This window comes from Strix uralensis, chromosome 9, assembly GCF_047716275.1.
Source record: "Strix uralensis isolate ZFMK-TIS-50842 chromosome 9, bStrUra1, whole genome shotgun sequence".
Lineage (NCBI taxonomy): Eukaryota > Metazoa > Chordata > Aves > Strigiformes > Strigidae > Strix > Strix uralensis.
In genome coordinates this window covers 13,512,794-13,530,767 of record NC_133980.1, presented here as the reverse complement: position 1 = coordinate 13,530,767, position 17,974 = coordinate 13,512,794, and the positions used below count along the sequence as shown (strand labels likewise).

General features: G+C 46.4%; 1 protein-coding gene across 5 annotated transcripts in view; it reads left to right on the top strand.

Moving 5' to 3' along the window:
* The window catches only part of P3H2 (prolyl 3-hydroxylase 2), a 75,124-nt gene that overhangs the window by 44,024 nt on the left and 13,126 nt on the right, over positions 1 to 17,974 (top strand). For all 5 annotated transcript variants that reach the window (XM_074877391.1, XM_074877394.1, XM_074877393.1 and 2 more), the window contains 2 exons: positions 13,999 to 14,145; positions 15,095 to 15,284. In XM_074877391.1, coding sequence (XP_074733492.1) covers positions 13,999 to 14,145; positions 15,095 to 15,284 — 337 coding nt within the window. The remainder of the gene's footprint in view (positions 1 to 13,998; positions 14,146 to 15,094; positions 15,285 to 17,974) is intronic.

Below are 17,974 nucleotides of genomic sequence, written 5' to 3'. Positions count from 1 at the left end.
TGCTGCGCGGTATTCGTGTCCGGCTCACCACAGGCTCTGGGCTGCTGTTCATCCTGCAGTTGCTGGTGGGGCTCCCTCTCCGGAGGGCTGCCATCCTTTGCTGGAGCCACACCAAACAGCTGCTTTCCCCGTCTCAGGCAGGCAGAGCAAAGCAAGCAGTAATAGAATAAGCACCTGCATTGTGCCTGCAAGTGACATATGCACCCTTCAGGATGTTGCTTCCTGGTGCCGGTGAGAGCTGAGAAACTGAGGAGCCAGCATGTGGATAGGAGACCAGTGAAGATCATCCACCACTGGTAGATGCTTTTAAGCCCCTGACATGAAGAAGGTTGTGGAGGAGTGTGTCTCTACAGGGTTTCCATCAAGTAGGGCCACAAGGGTGTCAGAAGTTGGAGCTGAACATTGTGTTTAAGCTTGTCCAGGTTGCGACTGGCATCCAGCCTGGCTCTATCCATATCTGACCCCAGTACAGGAATCTGTGCAGACCAAGCGTTACCTGCTCAGAGGTTGATATTAGTGTATTTGTGTTTGTTCCAGCAGTGAACACGTCTGCTCTCTAAAGTCCTGTTCTCCAAGCAGCTGTTGCAGATGTCCCTGTGCCTGAGCAGCAGCCCATGTGGAACATGGTGTCAGGGCTCAGCAGCCTCCCTGTCCAAGGACTGAGCTCTTCCCCCACCACAAAACACTGTGCTCCCAAAAGTGCCGTCTGCTGGGCTGAAATGGGAAGACCTGCACTGCTGAAGGGCCACAGAAGATGCTACAAGCGTGGCAGAGCTGCAGGGTCAGGACTTAATACGTGTCAGGGGAAAGAGGTGCTTTGCCAAAGCACCCTGAGCCTGCAGCACTTCCCTGGTGTGCTGGATCTGCAGGGAAAGTCCAGGCAGGCATGCCAAGGGAATACAGGCACAAGTTTGCAATCTCCAGGCCGTGTGCATTACTGTAGGTTATAAATAAACTGCATCACTGGCAACATGTTCTTGAGAGAGGCCAGGGAGGATGGTGGTACAAAAAAATTCAGCTCTGTTTCATTCAGGCTGTTTGGTGCTTCCAGTTTGGTGCTTGGTCACCAGTGCTGGAGAGATCAATGGGAAGTGCTGGCTCTGATGCTCTGGCCTCCCTTCTGGATTATACCAGTCCCCAGGAGTCCAGTCCATGGACTGCTGTTGCCTAGGGTGATAGATCCGTGTCTTATTTCCAGCTTTGGGCTGGGAGGAAGAAGAAAGATGAAGGTACATACCCGTAGGAGAGAAACCCCGAGTCAGAAATGTGGGATGTGCTGCTGATCAGCCCTTTGCAGAGGGCACATCTCTTGGTTGCTCTCAAGGAGAGACATGTGCCCACTTCCTCCTGAGTCACCCCTTTGGACACACATGCACGGGCCAAACTGGGAGCTGACACATTCCACCCATGCCGTTCCACCAACTCTTGCAAAAGTAAAACTGCAGCACTGGGAGGACCCACAGCTCTGCTCTGCCTCACTGTAGGCTCTTTCCCAAGCCAGGATAATAGGATTAGTGAGACTGCCTAGAAACCTCAGTCAGAGGAAGCACAGCCCCTTAGCACAAATCTTCCTTGCCTTTCTTCCCCAAGCAGGTTTGCTGTAGGTCTGTCCCATTGGATGTGGCACCCACAGCTGCTGCTTGGCTGCCCGCCGGGACAGGCGGCAGCTCCTGGGCAGCTCACAGGGTGAAACCAATGCTGCTGCAGCGGCAGCAGATCTTGTGATTTGGTGCTACCAGCATTATAACTCCATTACTGTGCATTTGTAGGGTTTTTTTTTATACACTAATTAACCAACAGTTTGATTTGATGGTGATATTCTAGGCTCTATTACAAGCGGGCGATTGTAACTCAACATCCCAGCCAGCCCCGTGGCACAAAGGCGGGATTTGAAAGTGCTGCTTTGTGTGCAGAACATTTGGCAAAGGCTCCTTCATCCCACCATTGTACTGAATGTCCTGATAAAGAAACGGAGCTGAGAGGGTTTGTTTCACTCCTTCGAGGAATGCCCTTAGGAGCCAGTGACCCTGAGATCTGGTTCTGATTTGCCGCGAGACATCAGACTCCTTACCTGCAAGCCGGGGAAAATGATACCTCTTTGCAGGGGCCTCACAGGGCTCAGCTAAGATTAATAAGGGAGGGAGGGGAGGTGAAATAGCTGTGACATTTTATTGTTATTATTAATGATGTAGAGTGAAGCCAGGGCATCTCTGTGAATAATCACTGCAGTTTGCCTTTTGAGATTTGGCTGCATTTTTTTCCTCCCCTACCCTCTACTAATCAGGGCAAAGTTTGACTTTATAGGAGGAGGGCTGAGAAACCAACATTTCTCAGTGTCTCAAGAAAAAGTGGAGCATTTCCTGGTGTAATTAGGTCCAGGCTCTCAGGAAATGAAGGCCGCCTAGTTGATAAGTGTCTAGTAATGATTACCAAGCTATGGCTGGGGAAAGCGAGCAAAGTGTTTTCATTTCAGAAGCAGCAAATCCAGCTGAGACTTGTGGTGTGTGTCATGCATGGAGGCAATTGTCCAAGTGGTATGTGGCCTCGCTTGCTGAAGCACGAGCCAAATTCACCCTGGTGTAACTTCACAGGAGATGCTGGAGCTACACCAAGAGCCTGAGCAGCAGCGTACACTTCTCCATAACATGCCCCTGGGCTGTTGGAGGTGTCATTATGGAGACTGGTGTTACTCTTCTCTGAAAGCCAGCAATTCCTCTCTCAAATTAGTAACAGTGCTCATGAAAGCTTGGGGAGCTGGAGTAGGGTAAGAGTCCATTTGCAAGGGTAGAATAACGTCCTCTCCAAATGAAATACTTGTTTCTTCAGTAGTGCTGGATAACCTGAAGGTGGAAGTGGATGAAGGTGGGTTCTTCAGTGTGCTTTCACTCCATGTGTCAACCTCAGCTGCAGCAGTCAGAAGCTCTTAAGAAAGAGGACCTCTCCTCCAGAACTTGGAGGTTCAGATTTTGCTGAGAACCTGTCTGTCAGTTGCTACACTGTGAAATCAACACACTCCATCTTATGTCAGCATGCTCAGGATGTCCACCAAGAGAGTACCCTTGAGACCAGATGTGCTCTTAGTGTCCTGAATGAGAGGGTGGGTTGCAGGCCCCCTCCCCTGCCCTGTTTCATCTACCTTCATTTCAGAAGATGCCTTTTTGTAGGAGAACCCATCCCTGGTTTGCTCAGATGGGTCTGAGTTTTAGTGTAACGAATGTTGGAGGAACCTGAGGAAGTGCTGCTGCAATGTCTCTTGCCATCCAGGTGTGTAAACGTGTGTGCAGGTATATTTTGCAGCAACCTCCATGTCTTCTGAAAACTCTAACATAGCCTAGCGGTAGGTCTTTCTCAGCCACACATCTACTCTGGTGAAAATAATATACTGATGTCTTAAAATCTCCCAAATCCCTTATTTATTGCAGCTTGTATAAATGTGTTCCAGAAAGGATTACACAGCTCCCCAGAGGAGAGGTCCATCAGTGGCTTTTAAGCACAGCGGTTCAGAGGCAAATCCTGATTCAGGAAGCCCATAAGCTGCTGCTTTTGCTGACAATACCCTGTGTGTGAGGGTCACTGTGTACCTGCCATGTGAGTACACTCTGCCCACAACTGTCCATCCCTGACCACTACTGGGGGAAGGTTCCTGGGATACATGACCCTTTGGCCTGAAGTATCTTGGGAGTCTGTACAGGCAGTGCCCCTTGCAAGACCTTTCCTTTGCTTTCCAGACCAACTGAAATTATATTGCAGAACTATGGATATATTTTCACTTCTCTCCTTGTTGTTTCTCCCTTTCTCTGCAAGCTTTGCTTCCAATGCAGTGCCTCGATGCTGGCCCAGGAGTGGTGAATCTCTCAGATCAGCACAGAAGTTTCTTTTCAAAGATGGCAGTTTTCTCCAAAGTCACCTAAGGCATAAGCTCAGTTTGCTTCCCCTTGGTATCAGTCAGGTCCTCTCATGGTGAGCAGAGCCCACCCCTGATTTACAGAACTTCTTTAGTCTTTGCAAAATGCTTGTTGAATTGGAATGGTGAGCTGATGATTTATTTAAGCAGGTCTGCAGTGCCCTAATGTCCATCACCATCACAATGGTTTCCAAGCATTCAGCAGGTGCTAGTTGTGATCCACTGGTTTATGACTTGAGCTCTGGAAAAGGTATTCCAGAAACATTGTGTCTGGAAAAAACATGGTAATTAAAACCATTTCCTTGAAGACTGTAAAGGGTTTTGGGTGAGGGGATGATGCATATGTTATGAGTCTGTTTTCCCCTTGGGATTTATGGTTTGTTTGCTTTTTCCTCTGCTGTCCCATTGTGACTCAGGGCAGAGGGAGATAACAACCTCTTTCTCAGAGAGCATGGTTCTGTTTGCAGCCCACCCTCAGGGCAGTGCACTCTGCTTTTCAAACAAAAGCTCTGGTGTTAATAAAATAAACTGACCATAATCACTGTCAGTCAGTCAGTACCTTCTTCAAGGGAAAGGTAAGGAGATGCAGTCTTCAGGCTTGGGACAGGGCTTAGATATGCCATTTGACAAAACTCTTTTTATGTCAGAAAAGGGCAGCAAAAAAGGAGTATCATTTTATCACCAGATCAGTGTGGCTTTCTGGCTCCAGAATGGTCATGAGTAATCCATGCATCCTCTCAGAAAGGTGTTTTCTAGGGGCACGCGTAGCTGTTTGGATCATGTTGAGTAACAGCAGACAAGCATATGTATTTTCACAGGAAACTGGCTCCTGAAGGGCATTCAACAGCTCATCATGTCTGACTCTTTTAAAAGGTGCTGAGCCACTGCTAAACCCTGGAAAGGGAGGAAAGTTTCTGCTCTAAGAATTTTTCTGTTTGTCTCAGATTTTTCTGTTGTGTTTTTCCTAAGTGTTTTAGTAATTATTTCTATAGAGATACCAACGTGGAGACAGCTTGGTTAGGAGTCTGCCCCAGAGCCTGATGTTACCAACCAGTGTGGCTTGACTAGTTGCAATGACCATGGAGGCGGGATGCTAGAGAAAATTCACATCTAAACAGTAATGCTGCTGCTTTATGGGTCTCAGAGAGGGAAGATACATAAAAGCAGGAAAAATGCAGAATCTGGAAAACAGAGAATATGTGACAGTTCTGCTAATTTTGGATCCAGTCTCCAGCTTGCATTGTTGCATTCTTGCAAGCATACTGGAGAAATGCCATCAATCCTTTCCAGCCAGAAGTACTGATATCCAAAAGTTTGCCAGAATAAGCTGCTTTGCCTTATTCTTGTAGGCTCATGGATGGCATCTGCCTGTCACACACAGCCCCCAGGTTATTCACTATAGCTTCTGTAGTATTTGTTAATCAATTCAGTCACAAGAGTATAACTGTCATCCCCTCATTGGGAGAGGAGGTCACGTGTTGCCATTGTTTTAATTAAATCCTTTACTGATGGGAAGTCTTCTGATAGAGATGTGCTGCAGCGTGCTTTGGCCTTCATCCTCCTTTGAATAGACACTGTTGTTTCTGTGCCGATGACTGCGTTGTGGATTATATTTGTGTTGGGATCTTAGACACCGTAAGACTGTCTGCAAAAGCACTGTGCAGTGATCCTCTCCCACGCATTCCCCGTTCTGTCTCTGTGTCATCACTTTGCTTCAGTTCTTTTCATCATGGATGAGTTTGCTTTGTTTCTGGCCCAAATCAAATGCCTTCAGATTCCTAAGGCTGGAATACTTTGTGGAAATGTAGAATATTGTTACGTTCCCGTGGCATCTCTGCTGCTGGAGAGAGTGCCCTGTCTGCTTCCTTCTGTGACTCAACACTTATATGATGCACCCCCCAGCTCTTTTAACTGCCTGCCAAGTTTGTTTTGTTCTGTTTTTCCCCTAAAAGCGTGAGATCAGTTTTAGCATTAATCAGATTGAAGCATTCCAGCCTTGACCTTCCTCCCTTCAGGGGCAAAGGGCTCCCTCACTCCTTGCGGATGGGTTTAACAAGATTCCTCTCTCTCCTCCCAGGTATTTCCAAGACACTCTGCAGGGGACCACCTGCCTCTCAGTCTATTATCAGTCAGTATATCAGATGAAAGCTCATTATTTGTCTAACAGGCTGTGGCCCACAGGACTCTTGCTGGTGGTCTGTGAGGAGGGGATAGTCAGTACTGCCTGTTCCCAACTGCTCGATTTCATTAGCTTAAAATGCACGGGCTAATCTTTGACTGATACTTTCCCAGGTGTGCAATGACTGGGACTGCCACGGGGATGCTGTAACAACAGGAGGAAAGACATGCTTGAGAAAACCTCCACTCTAGAAAGCCTGGCTGGCTTTATGCCCCCCACATTTTACTATCTAACACTGCTTGTTGCCATTAGTCTGTAGGTGTATTACTTCTCTTATACTACTCATCTCTGAGGGCCACTGGCTCGTCTCTAATTACCTGACCGAGGAAAACTCTGGGGTGTAGGAGCCTCAAGCACAGATTCCTGAGGGCTGAATACATCCCACCTTTTCCAGTGAAAATTAAAAGGGAAGCTCTTACTTAGCTTTCAGATTATGCTGGCATCCTTAAAAATAGAGAAAGAGCCCATTTCTAGCCAGACACAGCTTCTGGAGGAGCAGCTCAGAGCCCATGGTCCAGGGTGCAGAGTGTTTCGCACCACTGACTGTGGCACGGCCATCCTGTGTTGGCAGCAAGGTTTTATGCCTGTGGCTGGAGGGAAAGGGACAACTGGCATTATCAGCTGATAGAAGTGACTTCTTTTGTAGAGTAGTGTGCTGAAATCCATGGACCGCCAGCTCCTGTCTATGATCTCGGCTGTCACCTACAAGGGGTTTCTTGCCCAAGCTTTAAAAACCCAGTTCTAGGGGTTTTGCTTTTGCCAGGAGAGCCCACACTGCATATTCTAGGAATTTTTCCTTGTTGGAAATACTGTTTCACACATAACTTAGCTGTCATCAGTGCATGTTAGACAGAACTGAGTGTTTACACAGGACAAAATCTGGCTCAGTGTTTTTCACAATCAGTCAGATTGAAGGTTCAATAAACACAAACACATTTCCCACTGCTTGCTCTGCAGATAAATCCTGTGATGCCTCAGTATGTTTGAGATTTATGTGGGAAGGGTCCTCCCTGCTGGGAAGTGGTTTTGCAAGTCCCTTGCTGTGAGTAGTGCCCTGCTCCTTGTGCAGTATTTGTTACACCACGTGTGCACTGAAGCATATAATGCACAGCCAGAAATGTGTGAAAATCTTCACTGTTACCTGCCTGGGAACAGTTTAAGAGGAGCATGTCAGAGAGGGATGGAAGGAAGTGTCTCAGTCTAATTTGCTTTCTCAATGCAAAATGGCCTTTTCAGGCAGGGGAATGCAGTCAGTGCACTTGGCACATACACGTGTACACTTAGGTAAAATACTGCCAGCATGGCTCAAGTGAGAGATTCATTAGGAAATCTGATTTCTGTCTCGGTTAATTGAAAGAATTTGTTCCATGAAGAATATTGAAGTGGTTTGTTCAGTTTGGTTTTAAATTTCCAAGTATCTGCCACTTTCTGGAGACTAATTCAATGTCTAGTCAGCTTTTTTGACCATGTACCTACCAATCTGCATATGTCTCTGTACTAAAAAATTACTGTTGGAATAACAAAAACCCCCAAACCCTTCCTAAGTGTCCTTTCTCATGAGAAGTTTTGCCCATGCCAATTCTCCACATTTGTTCTGTTTTGGATTTGGGTCTACCAGAATGACTGGTGAGCAGCAGTACACAGCGAGCCACGGTCGGGTGGTTTGAAAGGAACCGTCCAAAGCACATTGGAGATTGTCTGCATTTTGAAAATGGAGAAGACCTCTGAAAAGATGCATGTGAAGCCTCCAGGAAGGCATCACTACTGGCCCCCATCACAGTAGCAGCAAGGATGGGGACCAGCCCTATTTATCTTGAGTTGGAAGAGATGAAACTGGTGAACTCTATGGAGAGCAGGAGATGGTGTGTTGATGAACACAAAGGCTGCTTCACATCTTTGTCACTTGGTACCTATTCCCTACACTTGACTAAGGCCCTTTTCTGCCCATATGCTTGCCTTGCTCTCTAATTTTAGTGTTTCTGCAGGGACAATGGGTGCCATTGTGGGTTGCAGACAGCTCAGGCATCTTTCTGCAAATGTGCTATCCCATCAGCAGAGGGAAAATTTCCTGATTAACCTCTCTGGATAATAAAACAGTGGAGACAAGGTCACGTGCTATTTATAGCCATCTCACTGCTACTTGCTTCTACTCGCCCAGGCAGTAAGCTCTGCGTAGACACAACGAGATTAATCCTTCATGACACTGAACCTTTTATTTCACTTTTTATCTGTGCTTACCGACTCCAGAGCCTCCCTCCTCTGCAGAGCCCAGTGCACTAAGCCTTTGATACAACACAGCAGCAGTGGAGCTATGGAAAAGTTTAAAAAACCAGTATCTATTCAGCAAACCAGGAGTTGTTTGGGAGATTTGAGACTTTATTTTCTAGGTCATCCAAATGGTTTGAAAATTTTTCTGTCAAGCTTCATGCCAAACTCATGCACTCAGCAATTAATTGAGGTTATGTGCAGGTAGGTCCAGTCTTGGCATGGCAAGAAATGCTGAGGTTTTGAGGGATCTGACACATTTTCCACTGTATAAGCCTGACTTCTCTTTCCCTCCCAAAAAAGAAGTTTTGATTCAAACTATGTCTTATGTGCTGAAAATACCTTAATATAGAAACAGGTTGGATTATGACAGTCACTCAGAATGCATGACAGTTGCCAATATCTGGTAATATGTTCAATGAAATGGGAACTCATTGTGAAAAATTGTCTGAGGTCTTGGTTATATCATAATGAAGTGGAAGAGGCATTGTGGGTTGAGATCAAGACAGTTTAATAGGTAAAACAAAAGCCACGCACACAGGCAAAGCAAAACAAGGAATTAATTCACCAGTTCCCATTGCAGGCAGGTGTTCAGCCATCTCCTGGAAAGCAGAATTCCATCACATGTAACAGTTACTTGGGAAGACAAATGCCATCACTCTGAATGTCCCCTCCCCCCCCCCCCCCCTTATTTCTTCTTCCCCCAGCTTTCTATGCTGAGTATGATGCCATATGGTCTGGGATATCCCTGGGGTCAGTTGGGGTCAGTTGTCCCAGCTGTGTCTCCTCCCAACTGGTTGTGCACCCCCAGCCTCCTCGCTGGTGGGGTGGCGTGAGGAGCAGAATAGGCCTCGACTCTGTGTAAGCACTGCTCAGCAATAACTAAAACATCCCTGTGTTATCAACACTGTTTTCAGCACAAACCCAAAACATAGCCCCATACTAGCTACTACGAAGAAAATTAACTCTATCCCAGCCAAAACCAGCACAAAATAATTTTCCCATTTTTCTGTGCAGTGCAACACTCCTAATGTTTGAATAAGGAAAAATACCTTTTTCAGCATCAAAACCCAGAAGCACTAAAATGTGCTTTCCCCTTCTTGGCTCTGGCTGTTGGCATGGTAAGATCAAAATGGTTGTCCCCAGGGTGTTCCTGGGCCTCCCTCAATGCTGGTGTTTTGATTTCGTGGCTGAAATACATAGGGTTCGGTGCAAAGCTGCAGTGATAGTCCAGCAGTTTCATTCCAGTGGAGTGACAGACCTTAAAGCCCATACTAAGGTTGTGGTTCTACAGTTGTCATTTTTTCCTTGCAGATTTTCATTCAGTGATGGTTGTACAAAGATCAAAATCCCCTTGTGTTGCATGCTTGCATATGCTTATGGTCCCAGAGTTGCTTGTCATCTAAATAAACAAAATGATTACCCTGTAGGAGAAATGCTATTATTTTTATTGTTACTCATTTAGAACAATGGAAAATCAGGCAGAAAACAAAATGGTTTTTTCCAATGGTTGCACAGTGAGATTGCGACAGGGCCAGGAACTGAGTCCAGGTGTCCTGAGTCCCAGCCCAGACCTTTAAACACCAAAATATCCTGCTCCTTGTGAATTCAGAGTGTTTTGGCAAAAGTTTCCCCAGAGTGTTTCATAATTAATGTCAGTGCTAGACTCTGAACGTGTCTTACCAGTTAGGAATTTGCTTTTATATACACACATCCACTTAAAAACTCCCCAAAACTTAGCAGCTGTTGGCTTCCTTGTATTACTTGAATATTTCTAAGACAAATATGAGACATGATAAATTGGAAAGTGTTGAGTTGAAATGTTCTGCTTTGAGTCCACTTAACAAACTCCAAAGGTCATCTCTGCTGTGAAGAGCCTAGACACAGTATGAGGCTTATTGCAAGGGTGGGAAAGGGATTTTTTTGATGTGTGTAGAAATCAGACTCTTCCTATCTCACAGGGGTGGATTTTATCCAGGAAGAACTAAGCCCATCCTAGGATCTGTGACAGTTTTTGACAGCTTTCTGATAAGGAGCTAGAACCAAAGGAAGAAAGAACATTTTACAATATACTATTGCATCTTGCGTCTCGAGTCACCAGTTCCCTTGCTGAGATGCATTTGGTCCTTTTTAAGTCTGCATAGACAGAATACTGTCTGTGAATAGAAATCTGTGCTGTGGTGTGGAAGAATGCAGTTCTTCTGAACAGCTCAAATAGTGGCTTAATACAGCAGCTCATGAGTCTCCAACAAATCTCTTGTCCCATTTCGACCTCTAATTACCGGATGCAGCAGCAGTCCTACCTACACTCAGCATAACCTGAAAACTCCCATCGTGAGATGCTCTGGTCAGTCCTTTATCCTGTATCAGATGCTGTCCAGCTGCGATGAGCTTTTGCAGGGTGGGATTATGTCGAGACAAGCTTTTTCAGGATGGGATGCATGTTTCTGAATAGAAATGTCGCTCTTTTAAAACAAAAATTTATACAGTGAAGGGGTTGGGTTTTTTTTTTTGTGCTGTCCTGGATAAAAATTTCTTACAGTCATTTTGCTCGCCTTTGGGAAGCCAAGGGATTATTCTGGAGAGTGGTGTCCTTAGGAAAACTCCAAGCAAAGGACTGGAATAGATGTTGTTTTTGCAGTAAAAGCTGGCTTCCCTGCATATGTTGTCAGCACAGAGCTAATCCTGAAAAACTTCTGAAGTTTACACAAGGGAAATTTTTTACATTTCTGTGGGCATAGCAGCACAGCGGTGCTTTGGTGTTCAAAAGGCAGATCTGGGGAGCGGGCTGAGATGCCATCTGACTGGAGCTTTCATCTTCCTTTTGGAGGTATTCACGCGTGCTGCTTCAGGCAGCTCTGCCCTGGCCTTTCTGGGAACCACACAAGCAATTTTGGCTGTGCTGGAGCTGTAGAGCAGTGGAGGAGGTTTAGGAGAGCGCCTGCCTGGCGTGGGTCTGGCCCTGTGGCGATGGCTGGGCTTTTCCTTCAAAAGGTCTTCAAGTATCCAGGCACCTGCTTTCAAAACGTCTCCATGCTCCAGCAAGCAATGTGAGAGTGTGTCTGGAACAGCTCGTCTTATATAAAAGTGCCAATTTCACAAATCCCCCGGTAGATTTGGAGGTCTGCTCCCATTCAGTGTCTCCCTATCAGAATCACCCAGGCATCCCTGACAAGCTCAGCCAGTGATTGTCAACAGCCGTGATGGCTCCAGTTGCCACCAGTTTGACTCATGGTATAGCCCCCTTGTTTGCTCTGTAGACTGCATTTGCACTCATCCTAATCTAAACAGCCCAGATGAATGCACTGGGTGCTTCTCTGGGGGATTCACCTCATGCCAGGAGCCTCGGTGTGTGTCCTGCTGTGCTTCGTATCTTCCCCACCTCTCTGACCTTTAATCTGGACTCCCAATCACTGTCCTTTTTTTAATGCAAAAATTGTTTTCAGCAGCTTGCTGCACTTCCTAATTCCACCTTGTTTTGAGAAAAAGCCACAGGAAACCTGTTACAGTAATTTTTTAATATTTGCCACTTGGAAATTGTGTTTGAGAGTGGAGATTCAAAGGTCAGTGGCTGCTTCCTTCACAGCCAAAACACACTCCCGCCACGCTGCCCTTAGAGAAGGTTAGTTTGCAAAAATAATGCATGTCTTCATTCTGTATTTTCCCAAGTCTTGCCAAACTTTACGTGCAGTAGGAAAGGAGGCATCATTCTGCTAGTTAAACAACTGGGGTATTTTATTAATGCTGGCAGACAGCTCCACTTTCCAAATAGGAGCAGATTTGCCGAGTGATTTGGTGTGGGCTTGGTGCTTCCAGGGGGACTCTCCTTGTGTAGCTGAATCGAACCTGTTGCTCTGCCCCACTCCAGCTATTCCTGCTTAGAGCAGTGTTCAGTGTGAAAAAGGACTTTTTGCCATGCTACCGCTGCAGCCACATGCCCTGAGCAAATCCTTTGCATTTTTTCCCTTAGTATTTCACCACAAAGCTTTCACAAGCTGTGCATGCAAAATTGCCGTAGGATATACATGCACAGGGGCATCCCTCAAGGAGAAGGCCCCATGATTTCACTCAGAGGTCAATCCCAGTTGGCTCAACAGGAGTTCATGTGTTATCAGATGTGTGTTTGAATTTTAAAGATGGTTGCAAACACTTCTGCGGAGGTAACAAGCAACCTGCTGATGAGATGACTGCTCAGGCCATTGACAATTCAGCCACATTTCTGAAGATAGTTGTATGTCAGAGATGAACCTAGGTATTATATGCCTGGCTGGTGATGTCTGTATTCCCTCTCTGAGCCCCCAAGAAATGCAGGGTTCTGGGCAGCTCATGGGAGCTCACTGGAAGAGGTTTTGGGCATTTCTCATGGCTTGGCTGAAAGGCAAGCTATAGTTGATATTCATGAAGTGCATGCAGTGTTAAGGAGCCCCAAGGAAGCTGCTGTTGTCTCCCAGGAATGAGCAGGGTCTTGAGGGCAGCCATGGCCTCACCTCACCTCACGTGGCCTCTCTGCCCTGCTCCAGGTGTAGGATAACAGGGTGTGAAGCTCATGCTTCTCTGCAGGTCTCTTTTTCAGTTCTTGTCATCTGCCGGTCAGGTTGTCTGGTGGGTACATCTGCAGGTTTCTGAAGGTGAGCTGCCGTACCGTGACGGCAGCACAGCATAGACATGCCTGAGCTCACTGGCTCCAGTGCCTCAGGAGGAGCCTAGCAGTAGTGGTGCAGGGTTCAATGTGGGCTTCGCTATCAAGAACACTTGGACACAGCCTTGCAAGGGCTAGCATTAGCCTGGTCCTGGCTAACAAGCTGCGGTGAACCTGCTGACTGCAAATGTATCCCAGGGACCTGACTCTGCACCTTGCTGGTACTCAGTGGTGTTGGCTTGCTTTCAGAAGCGAGTGCATTAGCCATGGAAGTGGCCTCTCTCCTGCTAGGCCATGCATATGTTTCACCTGAACATCTGTCCAGCTCACTGAGCTCCCAGCAGCTGCTGTGGGTGTGTTTAGCACTAGCATTTATGTTTGTTTATGAGGCTTTCTCCAGTGTGAAACTAATGTCTGGTGTTAGTTCTGAATCTTTAAATCCAAACTAACTTGATATACCAAGATAAACTCCTCTTTATATCTCTGCCACTATCAGCAGAGTCTGGCCTTTTGCAGCTATATGCAACTGAGCTTGATACATGATCCCAAGTATCCATTTACAGGCAGAAGCCCTTAGCCTGCAGATAGCTCAGGCTCCAAGGCTTGTAGAGAGAGGTCTCAGCAGCTGCTTTCCTTTCCTCTCTCTGTCTCATATCTCACGAGAGCATCTCTCCACCTGGGGCTGAGCAGAGGGTTGGAGTAGCTGAGATGAGAGGATGTGCAGCTGGAAAATAGGCTGGACCCCATCACCAACAGACCATGTTGCAGAAAGTGACCTGTCTGGCTCTCAGGAACTCCAGCTCTTCCGATTTCCCTTGCATTGGGCTTTCCTCTCATCTCAGCTGTTTTCTTCATCCTCTGCATTCAGGTTTTCCTTGGTTATCCCATCATTGCCCAGTGCAGTGGTGTCAAAAGGGTGTCAGAGGTATAGGCATCAGAGGGTGCAACATATACTGTTGTGTTCATTGTCCTACATCATCAACTCACTTGGTCTTTTTTATCTTGTTACAGCTGAACAAGCTGGAGGAGGCAGCAAATGCAGCTCACACCTTCTTCATGGCAAACCCTGAGCACATGGAGATACAGCAGGACATCGAGAACTACAAGACCACGGCAGGGAAGGTCAGCTTGATTGACTGGGAGGCCAAGCAGCACATGGTGAGTCTGAGCTAAAGAGGTGCCCGGGTTAAGTGTCAGGCAGTCTGGAGAGAAGAGATTTAGGAGGCCAAGAGAGCATCATCTATGAATGGGGAGGTTCCTGCTGATCCATATTACAGTACAGCAAAACAAACTCCCTTTCAGCACTCTTCTTTAAGGCAAGCCAGTTCCTGATTTTTCAAGGTACTCTTTGCTCTTTGTTTGATGGCTACGGCCCCAAACTAGTCCCTCTCTTCAGGGAACTCTGGGGTCATCCCTAGCCGTGAACACGCACCAGCAGTCAGCTTTGATGGATGCCTCCATGGGCACTGACAGACCGATCTTGGCTTATGTGTGTTTCTTTTGAGCTGGGTTCTCCCACCTGGGCAGGGTACACGCACATGAGTGGCTGTGCTGGTGAGGGTGCAGGGTGGCAGGCAGGAGAGTGACAGCTTTTTCCACCTCCCCAAAGCAAATACCCAACTAAAATGCCAGGGCCAACCCCATCTTTCTGATTTTACAAGACAAAAGGAAGCAGGAGTGGTTGTTTGGTGTAATTAATGGAGGTGCTCATTAGGTGCCATTCTAAGACAGATCTGCTTGGGTCAAGAGCAGTCTTTTCCCTTGACATTCAGTGTAGTTGTTGGGTAGGAAAGTGAAAACCAAGAAAAGGAATGTTTTTTCACATAATGCATAATCCAGCAGTGACCCTGAGGATTCCCTAAGTGTTGAGAAGTTCAGAAGAGCATTTAGGCCGGTTTATGAGGTTCCACTGGTCCAAAAGTCCATTGATGGTTTAAACATGGTTTGGTACAACTGCTTATGTCTGGTAGTTACCCAGGGAGATTGTTCTGTCCCTGACCACTTGTACCTTCTTTTGAGAAGCACCTGCAGTTGGCAAGGGCAGGATGCTGTGGTCTGAGCAATGTAGCCTGCTCATGGTCTTGTCTTCTGCCTACCTGCTTTGCAGGAGGACTACAGTGCCGGAGTAAGGCACTATGACAAGGAGGAGTACAAGCTGGCCATTGACTTCTTGGAGCGTGCATTGAAAGGATACTACTCTGAGGATGAAGATTGCCAGATCATGTGTGAGGGACCGCAGAGATTTGAGGAGCACGAGTACCTGGAATATAAGGCTGGTCTCTACGAAGCTATTGCAGGTGAGATCTTTTTGTGTCTTTAGAGTTCTCACCCTTGGCCCTGTAATGTTTTTAATTATTGAGTTTGGACCTTTGTCTGGGTTTGGTGAAGTGTCTTCCCTTCCATCGCTGCTGCTGGTGAGTAACACTGCAGGAGGCACTTGGAAGGCCAGAAAATGCAAATCCAGAGGACAGGGAACTAGAACATCTCATTTTGGTCCTGAATAGAAGCTGGGCTAGAAGAATTGCATTTCCAGATGTGTGGAGCATTTGCAGCTTTCTGTAACAGCTGGAAGTGTAGGTGCTTTAACATAAACTGTCTCGGTTTCCCCCTGTACACAGTCTCACATACCTCCCTGGAATCTAGATTTTGCTGGCCTCTGTTTATATTTTTCTGTTTTTTAGTGCATATGAAGAGAGCAGCAGAGTCGTCTTGGCCATGATCCAGATAGCCAAGAAAGTTGCCAAAAAGGCTCAGAACATAGCTTTCCTCCCTGTCCAAAAGGATGGATTTGTCATTAGTGGAGACCCACCTAATTATGATCTTGACTGAAATCTCTGGAGAGAATTGGACATTGCTATGTAATCTTCAGATTTGCATGTATGGCTCTGAGCCAGAGGGGATTAAAATGGTTCGTTCTCAGTAGAAATGAGATTACATTTAATTAGTTGTAAGGGAAAGAAGAGCAATAAATTAAGGTTTGTTTGGTAACAGAAATCTTATTTATCTGCTCATGGTTTTGGAGTTGCAGCAAGCTCTGGAGTTTTGCTTCTTGTGTAGAAAACCATTCAGATGCAGATTGTTTTTTGGTTTTGCATAATGCTGTTTGTGTCGAGACAGGAAATCTAATTGAAATGACCAAGATGAGAAACCACCAACATACCGGATGGGAAGCCGCCTTTGTTGGGTTTATTTACCCATGCAAAAAGTATGAGAAGTGTTGTAAGGGCTGACTTAATACCAGTGTAACTGTCAGCTGATCATGCCTGCTTTTAAAACCATAACCAGGACACCAAGGGCCGTATCAAGCCCTCCAAGAGAGCAGCCTTCAGTGACAAAGAAAACCCACCTTCCTTCTCATTGAAAGCTGCTGCTCATCAAACAGGTTTTGGTCTTTGTTAAGTTGTTTCTGTGCTGTGAAAGACGAGTGCAGCCCCAGTGAGTAGAGAAGATGTTTCTGTGCTGGACCATGCAGAGTGCAGACGTGGTCATGGTTTGGTGCTCCTCAACCCAGCACGTCACCTGGGAGTGAGAACAAGTCAGATGGTCTGTGCAAGTGCTGAGACTTGGCTTGGCCAGATATGCCTGAAAATAACAACTCCAAACCCCATGGCCATTCAGGCACCCAAAGAAACAGGGAAGTGAGGGCACATGGAGGGAAATAAGCTATGTAATGCTACTTCATTGCTATAGGGAACTAAGTGGTTCCTTACAGGACAGCATAATCCAGAGTTTACCCCTGGGTCCAGGGTGCTCGACCCCAGATGTTTCAGCAGAGTGGGAACACTAATACACCAAGAAAAGAGAGTTTAAGTTACTTCAAAACTCATTTCTCTTTTCAATCCCAAGCTGTTTTGCTGTGCTGCTGCATGGGGTTGAAACACTCTCACCTCTCCACTCCAGGGACAGATGCATTTCAGTGAATTGGTTCCAGTCTATATAGTCTGTTTCTAGGGCACCTTGACAGTACCAAGAAAAAGCAGTGCTTCTCAGTGATGGATTATTCCAGGTCTAGGATGCTTAAATAGTTTTAAATTACAACAAAATTATTTATGTCCTTTTCCTTCTTGTTCTCCTTAATGTAATACCCTGGATGTGTATGGTAAATCAGATAACTACTCAGACTACCTGCCCAGAGCAAATAGGGGCTGTTTTGAGTTTCCACTTGATTTCATTGCAAATTCCTCAGGCTGTTTTTTTGGCAGCTCTGAGAAATGCTATGGTAGCTGAACACATGTTTTTTTCAAGCCTGTGTTTGTTTCTTAAGGTTTTTAAAAGTGTACAGAGACAGAGCAAGCAAAGTAGATTTGTAAGTGCATTGCAGCAAAGGCTCCAAACTGGAATCAGATGTCAGCGTTGGCTTCGAAATTGTACAGCTGATACAACGCCTATATTGTGGACTCCCACCAATTAAGAAACATTGCTAACAGCAGATGTTTACCACGTGCTTGCATTTCCCTGGGAGATATCTCATCTTTGAGAAGCAGCAAACATGGGGATTTTGCTGCCAATATTTGCACCTTAGACCTTTCAGGCTTGTGGTGCAGGTGCCTCGCTCAGCCGTGCTTGAGAAGCTGCACCGACCCCTCTTATCAAAACTTCCCTGTGCCCTCGTGAGCTTTCTTGCAGCAGAGAGGATTAAAGATGAGCTGAAGGAAGGGAGTATGGAGATGGCTTTTGCGTGGCAGCATATGTGGCCACCCTGTCTTTACATCTCCGCTTGCTTTGTGGGTGTCCTCACCTTTGGTTTGGCTCTTGGGGTTGAAGATCTACCTGCCACCTGCACATCCCTGCACCCATCTGGCTTTCCTGGAAGAAGCAGCAGCTCCCTGCCCACAAAAGGCTCAAGCTCCCTCTACAGTTAACAGAAGGAGAAGGACATTTCTCAAGGGGGGCAGAAATGTGACTGCAACTCTCCATTGGCTTTGGGAAGGAGCTTGAGCTCTTTCTTCAGGTGCGCAGGTCTCACCTGCTGGACCAGAGTAGTGCG